The sequence below is a fragment of the Dromiciops gliroides genome, chromosome 3 (assembly GCF_019393635.1).
Source record: "Dromiciops gliroides isolate mDroGli1 chromosome 3, mDroGli1.pri, whole genome shotgun sequence".
NCBI lineage: Eukaryota > Metazoa > Chordata > Mammalia > Microbiotheria > Microbiotheriidae > Dromiciops > Dromiciops gliroides.
The window spans coordinates 643,821,821-643,834,248 of record NC_057863.1 but is presented as its reverse complement, the minus strand read 5'-3'; the positions used below and the strand labels follow the sequence as shown (position 1 = coordinate 643,834,248).

Sequence of the window (12,428 nt, the reverse complement as noted above, 5' to 3'; positions counted from 1 at the left end):
CTGTGGCATCCTCAGCACTTCTCTATCCCAGGGTGCTTTGGGGCGGTCGGAGGGTCCTAGTGAGTCACCAGACACGAAGTGCCTCTCACATGCCGGCAGTGATAGCGCTTTAGGGTCTAACCGAGGTCTCACCGAGAGCCTTGTCATATCCAAGTCCAGCACTCTGCCCCCCAAAGGAGGTGATGCACTGGCCATGCCCCACATCTGTAAAGTACTTTCTGAATCCCAGTTACTATTGTTCGGGGTGAGAGTTTGGCATCGCACCAGGTCGCTTCACACTGATCTCTCAGATTCCCCTCTGGTGCCACCCTTCTCCATCCCCACCCCATCGGGGGCAGAGAGGTTTGCAGGTGGGAGCCCATGGCACCGGCAGTGTCGAGGGTCGAGATGCCCACCTCCAGCTCAGGCACTGCCCGACCTCTGTGGGGGTGGAGGGTGGGGAGGGCAGGTCCTGCAGCCCCTCCCCTGTCCTCAGCGTGGTCCTTTTGTTCCAAAAATGGCTTTCTTGTTTCCCACCAGCTGTCACCCCCTGCTCTCCAGCCCTCTGGAAAGCAGCCAAGAGGGCACCCCGCCCCAAGGGGTCTTGTGTTGGGGGCGGGGGGATAGTCCAGAGCGCTGGCTGTTTTGCTGTATTTAGCATCTTTCTGCCTCCCTTCTGCATCACAGAAGGTCTGATCTCCAGGCTCCTCCGGGCCAGGCCCCAAGAGGGGACGCCTTCTTCCCATTATGCCCTAGGGCCCTCCATGGAGGGTGACGGGCAGAGCCTTCCAAAGGCGGTGGGGTTGGGGGAGTGACGCTGAGCAGGGGAGTTCAGGTTTCAGATCCACCTACCCAGAGTGCACTGCCAGGCTAGGGTGACAAAGCTCTCTGGGGTCTGGAGGACAGATACTGTAGCAGTTTCTCTTAGGATTGTGGGGAGACAGCTGCCTGAACCCCTCTGGGGGGGGGGAGAAACCTGTCAATGTGGGGAAAGCCAAGTCATTTCTCAGAAGTTGCCAGGCCCTGTGGGGGTGGGCAGAGAATGCCCCTTCCTGTCGGCTCCCCCATTCCCAACCCCAGCAGGTCCCTGGCGAAGGCCGAATCCCCTTCTCATCTGGGTGGGCTGCAGGGCACGTGCCACCTCTGAAGGCCTCAAGGCAGGTGGATGAGAGAGGCTGGCCCTGGCGGGGGGGGGGGTCCTCCCCCCACCCCCTCCCCTCGGAGTCCATAAGTGACCAGGAGAAACATGATTCCCACAAGGTTTCCAGCCTCCGGGGCTACTTGCTGCCCCTCACGGGTCCTCCCTTGGCTCCTGCCTGGTGGGCCTAACAGGCTGTCCTCAGGTGAACTAGGAAAATGCCCTTTTCTTGGCCTGGATAATGTAACGGCTTGTGATAACTCCATTGCTTCCTGCTCTCTAAGCCCTGGAAGAGGGTGTGCGTGTGAGTGATGGCGTGTGTGTGTGTGTGTGTGTGTGTGTGTGTGTGTGTGTGTGTGTGTGCACGCGCCCTGAGCCACGTGTGTTTGGAGGTGATGGGGGACAATTGAGGGTGGGGAAGAAGGTGAGGCCAAGAGGTAGTTTGGACAACAGTTGCCCCAGTCCCCTGGGGGACCCAGTTCTGAGCTTGTGGCTGCAGGAGAGATGGGAGGTGGAAGGCGTCTCTCTCCCATTTCAGGAATGAGAGACACGGTTGGCATCGGCAGGCCTGTGCATTTGTCAGCTGCTGTTTGAGGAGGGCTCCTGGTGTGGGGCCCTGAGTCCTGGCCTCCTGGGGGTCCAGGGGCAGTCTCTCCCAGAAACGCTCGGGGCAGGTGTGGGGAAGGCAGCTGGCCCCAGCTTTCTCCCTCCTGTCCCTGCAGCCCCTGTGGAGGCCTGCTAGCTGCATACACAGGAAAGGCCAGTCTTGTGTGCACTCACCCTGGCATCTCCCACCCAAGCCCGAGGTGGAGGGCAGGGAAAGGCATTGGAGACCACACAGCTCTATGGCAGTCACAGAGAGGGGGGTAAAAGGGATGAGGCCCTGGTGGGGGCAGCTGAGGGGAGGCCTGCTTTGGAGGTCCTGCTGGGGGCAGGGGGGGGCCTGTCTGATTCACCCCTTTACTAAGCCTGTGGGCATTGAGTGATGTGGGAGTCTAGTTCCTGTTGATGGCTGGCCTGCTGACCACCTAGAGATCCTGCAAGGGGCCAGGTGTCCCCCCCCCCCAGCCCCCTTGTCTAACCAGGGACTCCCCCAAGGCTCGGCTCCTTGTCTTCTAATTCAGGCTGCTTTTGCCTCCCCTCATCTTTCCCCCAAGAAGAACCCCATTCAGATTTGTTTCCATCTTGTCCCTATACTGCTTCTGCCCAGAAAAGTGGTGCTCCCCTCTCAGGAGGAGAAGCTACATCTGTCCCCTGCGTTCTCACTGCTAGGGAGTCGGCCTCTGGGGAAGTGACTTAGCTTGGCTTCAGGGAGGAGAGTTGGCTGGCTTTGGCATTCAACTACATAGGGGGAGGGTGCTGAATTTTCTACCAGGGTCCTCCAGGTAGCCCCAACTTCCCTCTATCCCAAGGGCACCAGAGAAGGACTTGCATCTTGGACCTTATCCCAATTAGCTTTGTGGTGTGTGTGTGTGTGTGTGTGTGTGTGTGTGTGTGTTTGGAGGGGGGTGGGGTATGATGTGGGGGTGGGGGTGAGTGTATGGGTTGGGGGGAGCCTAGGTGGGCAGAGGGAGGCTTCCGTGGGAACAGCTGGGCCTTGGGTGCCAACATGCCCCTCTCTCTCCACAGCAGATTCCGCTCCATCTGTAGCTCCCCAGGCGCACTCTCCCCTGACCCCTCCCTGGCAAGGCGGTGGCAAGGCTGGGCGCCACCATGAACGAGGTGTCTGTTGTCAAGGAAGGCTGGCTCCACAAGAGAGGTGAGGGGGGCTGGACTGCATCCTCATGGGGGACAGTGGGGCCCACAGCCCTGGACACAAGGGCCTGACTGAGCTGCAGACCTAGGCCTGGGCTCAGAGCCTGTCTCCAGTCCCAGCTGTGTGGCCCTGGACAAGTCATTGCAAAATGACATGTTGGGCTCTGTGGTCCTTGAGGGGTCCTCTCCTACTCCAGATCTGATTTCCTGGTCTGTCTGTGTGGGCTCCTGGTCAGAGGTAACACCTGGGTGGCATTGGAAGGCTGTCACCCCCAGGAAGCAATAATGGAGGACATGGAGGTGCCAGCTGGGAGGGGGGGAGGTCACTTTCCTGAACCACACTTTGCTCATCTGCAAAATGTAGATGACGTTTGGTCGGGCTCCTTCCGGCACTGCTGTGGAGAAAGCCCTATGCCAATGGTGGGGCACCAGAGAAGCATTGTGTTGTGGGTGGTAATGCTAGCCCACTCCCACTGCAGGGTGGGCGGGCTGGCATTTGCTCCCTTTGGGCCCTGGGGGGAGCCCTGGTGCTGCTCTTGGAGGGAGCTTGGGAAATGGGGCCCCCGGGTGCTGCATGTCCTTGGCGGGAAGGAGGAGGAAGGGGTGTGGCAGCACACAGCAGGACCAGCATCTTCTGCACATCTGTCAGCTGGACGTGGGGAGCCCCTGGGGAACGAGCTGGCCAGCTGGGCCCAGGGCACTCTGGAAGGCTGGAGCAGCACCCTTGGGGGCAACAGGGCCTGTCCCCTTCCCCCAGGCAGCTCCACTCTGCAGGCTGCTCCTTCTCCAAATGGCGTCCCCCGAGTAGCTGCTGTTTGTTTTAGCTGGCAGCCTGTCTCCTTGGTGCTGAGGGGCAGACTGGAGCATCTCACTGCTGCAGGGCCATGAGGGGTCCCAAGGATCTCTCTTGTTCTTAGAGCAGCCAAGAGGACCTCGATCCTCAGGGGTCACCTCACCCCTTCCCTTGAGCCTCCCTGCCTGGTTCCTGTGGCCCTCACCCTCTCCTTGGGGGCCATGCTTCTCACTGATGCCACCTTCTCCAGGCACAAGGAGAGCAGCAACTGGCACTGATTGAATGCCATCTGGACAGAGCTCTGGGGGCCTGGCCAGCTTCTCTCCCCCCTTCCCTCCAAGGATTTCCAGGGCCCCCAGTGTGTCTGTGTCGTTCCCCAAGCCCAGGCTGGCATCATTGCTTCACAGCAGATTTCTTTGGGGTGAAAGGGACTTCGCCTGGGCCCAGAACGTGTCTCCAGCTTGTCCCCATGAGAGCAATAGCTGTGGACCGGCAACAGTTTTGTCTCCCGGCAGGAGAGGGGGCAGGGGGAAGGAGAGGGCAGAGCAGCAGGCCCCCAATTAGGGCCAGAGGCCATGAACCAGTCCGCCTGTCTCAGGGGTATTGCAGTTGGGGAGCGGCACGTCATGCTGTGACCTCTCCCATACTTGGGTCCTGCCCAGGGCCTTGCCCTGCGTCAGCCAGGGGCCCCTTCCCTCCTCCTCCTCCTCCCAGACCTGAAGCCGCCACAGGCTTTCTCTCCTAGAAGCGGGCATAGTGTCTCCCCCTCTCCCCAGTCCCATCTCCTCCTCTCTCTAGCCCGCCCCTTCCCCTAGTCTCCCTCCCTGTCTCTGTTGTTGCTGGCTCTCTGATGAGTCACTACCCAAGCATCTGCAGGCTGGAATGTAGCTGCCTCTGGAGGGAGACAGGATCTGCCCTGGCTCCAGGAGGCCCAGCTCCTGGGCTGGGGGGACGGCCTGCACCTCTGACCTCTCCTGTCTCCTTTCAGGTGAATACATCAAGACCTGGAGGCCACGCTACTTCCTGCTAAAGAGTGATGGGTCGTTCATTGGCTACAAAGAGAGGCCAGAGGTCCCTGACCAGAGTTTGCCCCCTCTAAATAACTTCTCTGTAGCAGGTTGGTTGAATAAAGCTGGATGGGGAGGTGGATTAAAACGCCCCCTTGCTTGAGCCTTGGGCCTCCTGAGCGTCAAGATCCCTTTGTCCTGCCCAGGGCGCTTCCCCAGCCTGTAGGCCCCTCTGCAGGGCTACCACCGTCTATCAGGTTATCAGGACTGGAGGTCAGGTTCATTCACTCTCTCTGGTTTGCAGTGTGCTTTCCCCATAATGCACTGGAGGTGGGCCATGCAGTGGTTTTACAGTGAGGGGAGAGGCCCCCAGCCATGCTGCCCCTCTGTGGCCACAAAGACCACCCAGAAGAGGTGCAGGCACAGGGTGGGGCCAGACCAAGGCCAGCAGGTTCTTTGTGAGGTGGTGGAAGGCATGGGAACTGAGTTCAAATGCTGGCTTGCTTACAGAGCATGATTTTGGGCGGTGCCCTTAACTTGCTGGTGCTAGGTTTCTTCTGTAAAATGAAGCTCTCTGAGGCCCCTTCCAGTGCTAAGTCCAGTTTGGCTGTGACAAGAGCATCTGAGACCATAAGGATTTGACCACTCAGTCCACATCCCCCTCGTGCAGAGGGCAAAATCAAGCCCTTGAGAGGGGGGTCAGACTTGCACGGGGTTACCCAAAAGGCTAGGGTAGAGCTGGGCTTAGGGCTCACATTCCACGGCCTCTCTCCTCTGGGGCTCCCTTTGTCCCTACTTCCTGCTCAGCACTGAGATCCAAAGGCAAGGGCCAAGCTGGTAGGTCCTCAGGGTGCTCCCATTCTCTTGGGGATGGTGACTAACTCTGCGCCACATGAGGGAGGGCCAAAGCCCTCCCTCCAAAGCCAAAGTCATGGCCACCAGGCCATCTCAAGAGGGGCACAGAGCCCCATCCATGTTTTTATGCCAAGCAACAATGAGATGGGGCCCACAAGGGGCCCCTGTGCTTCCAGCCTGGGGGAAATGGGGAGACCTCATGTCCAAAAGAATACAGAAAGTCAATAAGTCACCAGGGTGGGGAGGGGGGAAGAGCCACCTGGAGGAGGCAGGCCCCAGGGGGAGGGGCGTGCCCCCGCCGGTGCTCTAACTACCCCTCCCTCGCCCTGTAGAATGCCAGCTCATGAAAACAGAGCGCCCTCGGCCCAACACCTTCGTCATCCGGTGCCTACAGTGGACAACGGTTATTGAAAGGACCTTTCACGTGGACTCTCCAGATGAGAGGTGGGTCTTCTTCCCTGGGAGGGGGAGCCCTGGCCCCAGAGTTCCTTTTTAGGGTAGCTAGGTGGCACAATGGATAAACACCAGCCCTGGATTCTGGAGGACCTGAGTTCAAATCCGGCCTCAGACACTTGACACTTGCTAGCTGTGTGACCCTGGGCAAGTCACTTAACTGGGCAAGTCACTTATCCCTCATTGCCCCAGAAAAAAAACCAAAAAGCCCCTGCTCCTGGCTGCTTCTTGCCTTCTGGGTGCGGCTCCCCCCCCCCCCACACACACACACACTATGGTGACTCCTTGCGGTTTGCCAGCAGCTTGAAGATAAGACCTTTTAAAAGGAAACATTAACTGTCACTCCTTAGGCTATTTGGAGAAAACTGAGCCAGAGAGATGGCAGAGGGGGAGGGCGCTGAGCAGCACCCACGGGAGCTGCCCATTCTCCGAAGTACTTTAGAGTGCACAGACCCTTTTTCCCAGCATGGACAGTGAAAATCAGGGGAAGGGAAGTGACTTGGCCAGGGTTCCACAGCTAGGAAGTGTCAGAGGCTGGATTTGAACTTCCTGACTGCACACCCAGCATCCCTTTCCCTGGGCTATGCTGCTCTCCCTGCATGGGGCCAGTGGGAGAGCTGGATTGTTTCAGAGCAGGAAATGAGAGGGTCGGGACTCCAGATGAGGCCACATGGAAGAAGGCTGGACTTGGAGTCAGCAGCCGGCTCCCTGTCCTAGCCCCTCCGTGTGGCCTTGGCCAAGTGGCTGCCCTTCCCAGGCCCTCGTGTCCTCTGCCAGAAAGCTAGGAGCTGGAGGGGGTGACCCTCTGCTGGCTCTGGTAGGGGATGGAAGGAGAGCGTTGTCGAGGGGGTGGCCAATGGAGTGCAGCGGACGTGGTCGTTACATTGGAGTGTGGTCTGTGGGAAGGGTCACTGAGGTGGAGGTGGGCTGAATCCTCCTTAGGAAGCTTTGTGACCCTGGGCAAGTGACTTTACTTCTCTGGGCCTCCTTATCTGTAAAGTCCAAGCTTGAAGGAGGCGTGTTGGGATGAATCAAAGATAGTCATGGAAGAATACTTTGAGAATGTCTTCCACGGGGTGGGGGCATTGAAGAGGGAGACTCGGTAAGGTCTCAGTGTGTCCCTGGCTTGATCCCACCATCACCAAGGGAGATCTGGGGTGTTTGTGATGCTCTGGAGAAAGCCCATGGCACCCTGGCTACATCGGCCCCGTCTGGGCCCCACTTGCTCTGGTGATGTTCCTGTGGCACAAGCCTGATCGTGTCACTCCTCAAGGAACTTCTGGGACAAAATGCAGGCTCCTCTTTTGCCATTTAAAGCCCTCCAAGGTATGGCAGGTATGGCTCCGGGCTGCATGTCTGGACTTAGGCCCCTCCTTCTCACACACTCCTGTGTGTCCTTTTCCACACCTGACATCCAGACTCCATCTAAGCAAAAAGTGCTCTTCCCGTTCTTATTGTTATCTCCTCCCTCCCAGTCTTTGTACGGCTGGCCGGCCGCCATGCCTGCACAGTCCTCTCCCCATCTTGCTTCCTCAGAATCCCAGCTCAAGCAGCACCTTTGAGATAAGACCCAGGCCCTACCCCACTTGGCAAGTCTTTGTCTTGACTTGGTCTTTTTTTCTTGGGCCACTGCGCAGTCAGCTCATTGAGGGCAGGGACAGTCTCATCTTTGTCTTTGGACGTGATGGTGCCTGGCACAAAATCATGATGGGCTGGGCCTTGGATTGAATGGAGCCTGGCTCACAGGGTCACAGATTGAGAGGCAGGAGCCACCTTAAAAGCCATTGATTGAAACCCCCAGACTTTACAAAGGAGGACGCTGAGGCCCACTCCCTGTGGTGCAGTGGGCTAGGAAGTGTCCGACACAGGATTTAAACCCAGATCTTCCTGCTGCCAAGGCTGCTTGGTTGGAACCACAGAGGCCAGGCTGCAACCAAACATTGGACTTCTCTTGGTCCATGTGGGATAGGAAGCCTTCGGCCATCGTTGGCCATTTTCTCTGCCCTGTTCTCTTGGTCCTGCCAAGGAGGGCTTTGGATGAAGCCACAGAGCGTTTCTTGGGAGATTTTGAACCGTTGAGCTCTGCGCCCCTGATCCAGTTGGAAGCAGGCCACCCACCAGCACCGGGCTTTGACCTGTGTTCTCCCTTTTCTGGGACACATGTGCCTGCATGAGCATGTGTGGACCTCCGGTTGGGGGAGATGGCCTGATGGGTGGCCTGGGCCTCTTGGCAGACTGGTGGGGAGACCCAGGCTGTAGGGGAGGAGGAAATGGAAGAGGGCACCTTGTCTGTGCCCCTGGTTTTGGACAGGGCCACATATAGGCCCCCCACTCCTCCCAGAAGCGAGGAAATGGCCCTTCTCATCGGAAGTCTGAACACCCTCCAGGCCAGCCATGGCAGCCACTACATGAGGGATGCCCAAACTTCCTGTTCTCTCTTGGGAACTTCTGAATTTGCCACAGCCCTGAGTGGAGTGGGCAGTGTCTCCTTTACCAAGAATGTATGTGGCTGGCTGTGGTGGAGAGAGATCATGGGATGGGAACAAGCTGTCGATGGACCCGGGACAGGCCTTTTGGCTTCTCGGGCCCAGGAGCTGCACTAATGGTTCCCTGAATCACAAAGCTGCCAGGAGGCCTGACCCAGAGCAGGGGACTTGGGCCTGTTTGAGCCTGGAGGCTCTGTTCGGGTGCTCTTCTTGTCCCTGTAGCAAATGGAGATTGGGATAGAAGCAGGAGGGAATGAGGCAGCACACGGAGTGGCCTACTGGGATGCTTGAGCAGGGGTGGCAGGAGGGCACAGGGAAGCTTTTGCCCTTGGCCAGTGGAGTGGAGGGCAAAGGTGGGGGGAGGAGAAAGGGGAGGGAGCACCTTCCCGCAGAGGATCTTGGTATCCAGGCCCCCGCAAACTGCTGGGAGTGCTGTGACATCTGAGCTCCAGGTCACTGCCCTCAAAGCGGTTGCAAAATCCACTCGGCCCACCAGTCAGGGTGCCAGCACTCTACTCCCTGCCCTGTTGGGGCCGACTGGCCCTTCCTTGGCTCCACCGTGCCCATCAGCTCAATCCGTTTCAGTTCAGGGGCTGCCGGGTTAGTGAGCCCCCCATGCCCCTTGTGCCCAGGATGTGGCTACCGAGCAGACGGGATCCGTGAGTCCCTCCCTTGAGAGCTCACATATGCAGGCCTCTGGCAGGTACCTGCTCGGCTTTTGGTGAGGACAGAGACTTGATGAGGAACATTTACCTTTGGAGCACAGTCACAATCAGCCAGAACAGTAGAGGTTGAAGTTCCCTTGGGGCAGAACTCCCTGCCCTCCCAGCAGAACCATCTATAGCCCTGAGGCTCCAAGGGCCTTGAGAGAGCTCACCCCAGTTATAGGATACTCACGAGTCCTCCTAGCAAGGTTACGTAGTTGCCCATCCAGGAAACATTTAAAGAAAGGGGCAGGAGGCGGCTAGGTGGCGCAGTGGATTAAGCACCGGCCCTGGATTCAGGAGTGCCTGAGTTCAAATCCGGCCTCAGACTGTGTGACCCTGGGCAAGTCACTTAACCCCCATTGCCCCCCCACACACAAAAAAAATAATAAAGTGGCAGCCACTCTGGGGAGGTACCCAGAAACAGGGGGCTACTTTTGACTTCGTGAGGTCATTTCTAACCCCAAAAGTCACAGTCCTTGCAGCATTTCTCTTGGCTTCAATGGAAATACCTAATACAGTCTGTGAGCTCATTCAGGTGGGCGCAGCCCTGCCGTGTCTCAGGAGGCGGCCTGCAGCAGGTGTTGTAGCCCCCAAATTATGGTCTTTAGGTCAGTCTCCAGACAATGAGGCTGCCCCATGTGGGGCAGGCTGGGCCTCAGGTGGGGAACCCTCGGCTTCTGGCCGGGTCTGTCCCTTCTTGGGGTGCTGGGGCGTGGCTTCTGAGAATGAGGGTCACCTCTGCACCACAGTGACTTTAATGGGAGAGCAGCAGGGACAGAAATGCTGTCTCCAGGCATTCTGAGCCAAAGAGGGGCATGTGGCCAGAGGTTTAATCACCTCCTGGGCCGCTCAGTTTTACAAAGAACCACAGCCTAGGAGAGCGGGCCAGCCCCAGTAAGGTGATATGTAACATAAATGGACAGAAAGGTCAGGGGGAGCTGGAGCCACCCCTAGGAAGAGGCTGGGGGGAGGTTTTTTTGAGCTCGCTCTCAATGAATGCCAGGACATGTGTGTCCCACCCCCCCCCCCCCAGGGGCCACGATCTTAGGCGTCCTTGAGAATGTCTCAAAGGAGAGCTGCAGCCGGCCTCCTGAGCATCTTTGTCTAGAGGGGGCACGTTACAAAGGAATTTCACAAGGGAGGGAATGCTAGCAATTGGGGGGATGGGGGGGATGGGGGGCGGGGGAGGGGGAGAAGTGCCCCCCTTGGAGGTAGGGGCTGCGCTGGGTGGTGCTCTGAGAGAAGCAAGGGCCTCTGCGAGGCGCCGGTGAAGTGGAGAGCCTTGCAGGCCTGGCGGGCAGCCGGGAGGTCAAAGGCGGGGAGGTGGGAGATGGCACTATTGCCACCGGCGGCTGGCCAGTGTGGAATGAAGGGGGCTGGGAAGGCCCGCTCCCGCTGGGGAGGAGCACCTGCCCTGGGCGCCCCGCGTGCCCGGCTGACAGCCCTGCGGTGCTCTGTGCGTCACCTAGGGAGGAGTGGATGAGGGCCATCCAGATGGTGGCCAACAGCCTGAAGAATCAGGAGCCTGGGGAGCACTCGATGGAATACAAGTGCGGCTCCCCAAGCGACTCCTCGGTGGCCGAGGAGATGGAAGTAGCCGTCAGCAAGACCCGGACCAAGGCGGGTGAGCGCGGGGGGCTGGGGGCTGGGGGGCGGAGGTCGTGCCCGGGTTCCGGGCCCCCCGCCTCCTCTGGGGGAGGACGAGGACAGGGGCCGCCCCCCGCCACTTGGCTTTTGGATGAGGCGGTTGACTGCTCCGGGGAGACCCCGGGATTGTGGGGCGGGGCCGAGGGAGGGCCCCGCCCCTCCGGCCTCCCCCTGACTCGGCGCCCTTCGCCCGCAGACCATGAATGACTTCGACTATCTCAAGCTTCTGGGCAAAGGCACCTTCGGCAAAGTCATCCTGGTGCGGGAGAAGGCCACTGGGCGCTACTACGCCATGAAGATCCTGCGGAAGGAGGTCATCATTGCCAAGGTGGGCCAGCCCTCGGCCTGCGCACGCGCATACGCACGCGGCGCCCTCTGGCGGGCCAGCCGCATACCGCAGGGTGCTCTCAGGGACCCGGGCGGACCGCAGGCCCGGGTGCGCTCTGCCCACTGTAGGTGCAGACAACCCGCGTGTGGCCCCGGGCGCCCCCTTGTGGTGTAGCTTTCACTTCCATGTGGCCGTGTACCCCCATGGAGGTTTCGCCATTTCGCGGGTGGGCATAACGACTTAGATGGCTACGCGGGGGAGTTTTGCAACAGCCTTAGATGATGCCAAAGGCCAGCAGACGCCACAGAGCCTGTGGTCAAATACTCAACCCAGATTTTACAAGCCGGTTAGGAAGGCTGCTCCAAGCACTTTGTCTGGGGCTCCTGGGGAAGGTGTGCGCAGCGGGGGGTGGGGTCTGCCCGAAGAGGGTGGGCCCGGAGGCTTGAGCTAATGCTCCGCCAGGCCGCTCCTGTGGGAGGAAGACCACACAGCAATGGCCCCTTTTGACAAATGGGGTGACCCCGAGATTGAAAACCCAGAGCTTGGGCCTGGGGAGCTGCTGGGGCCCGAGGCTGGAGGTGTAGCATGTGGGCTGCCCCTCCCCGGCCCCAGGTGTTGGGATGAGAGGCCATGAGGGCCCTGCTCTGTGCTATGGATGTGTTTCCAATGCCTGCCTGTCTGTCTGTCTCCAGGATGAAGTGGCCCACACAGTCACCGAGAGTCGAGTCCTGCAGAATACCAGACACCCGTTTCTCACAGTAAGTAACTCAGGTCTGTCCACTGCAGCCCCAGGGAAGGGGACTGGCCTCCTAGGGGACAGGTGAATGAGGAGGCCCTGTTGGGATGCTTCCAAGCACACCCTTTTGGGTCGATGTCGTTTTTAACGTCACTGTCACTTCCCCATACGTCCCTTGCCCTCCCACCCCTGGTTAACCCAGAAGCCCATTGGCCAGGAGACGGCCTCATTCACCATTTGGCTGCTGAAGCAGGAAGCTTGTTGGAGCTGTTCTTCCCACGGATGCTGCATGGAAGGAAGGCCCCCGGACCCACCCTCGGTGGCAGCATCTTCTGGGCCCAGAGTTGACAGAGACGCCTTTCTGTGACTTGGCGCTTTAAGATGGCGGCCACAGCTCTCCTCCCTGGTGGCTGTGCTTTCTGAGGCAGCCTGTGGGGAACTGTCTTCAAAAGCCAGAGATTGCCATGATCACAAAGTGGCCCATTGGGTGGCCAACCATTTGGGCAAAGCCAGCCATGATTTTTCCCACTTATTTAGTAGCTTC

At 59.1% G+C, this 12,428-nt stretch overlaps 1 protein-coding gene across 1 annotated transcript in view; it reads left to right on the top strand.

Annotated features, from left to right (window-relative positions):
- Nucleotides 1–12,428, top strand: part of AKT2 (AKT serine/threonine kinase 2) — a 33,733-nt gene that overhangs the window by 12,485 nt on the left and 8,820 nt on the right. The window contains 6 exon segments of the mRNA XM_043996185.1: nt 2,747–2,876; nt 4,654–4,782; nt 5,860–5,971; nt 10,643–10,796; nt 11,017–11,148; nt 11,841–11,906. Coding sequence (XP_043852120.1) covers nt 2,831–2,876; nt 4,654–4,782; nt 5,860–5,971; nt 10,643–10,796; nt 11,017–11,148; nt 11,841–11,906 — 639 coding nt within the window. The 5' untranslated portion in view covers nt 2,747–2,830.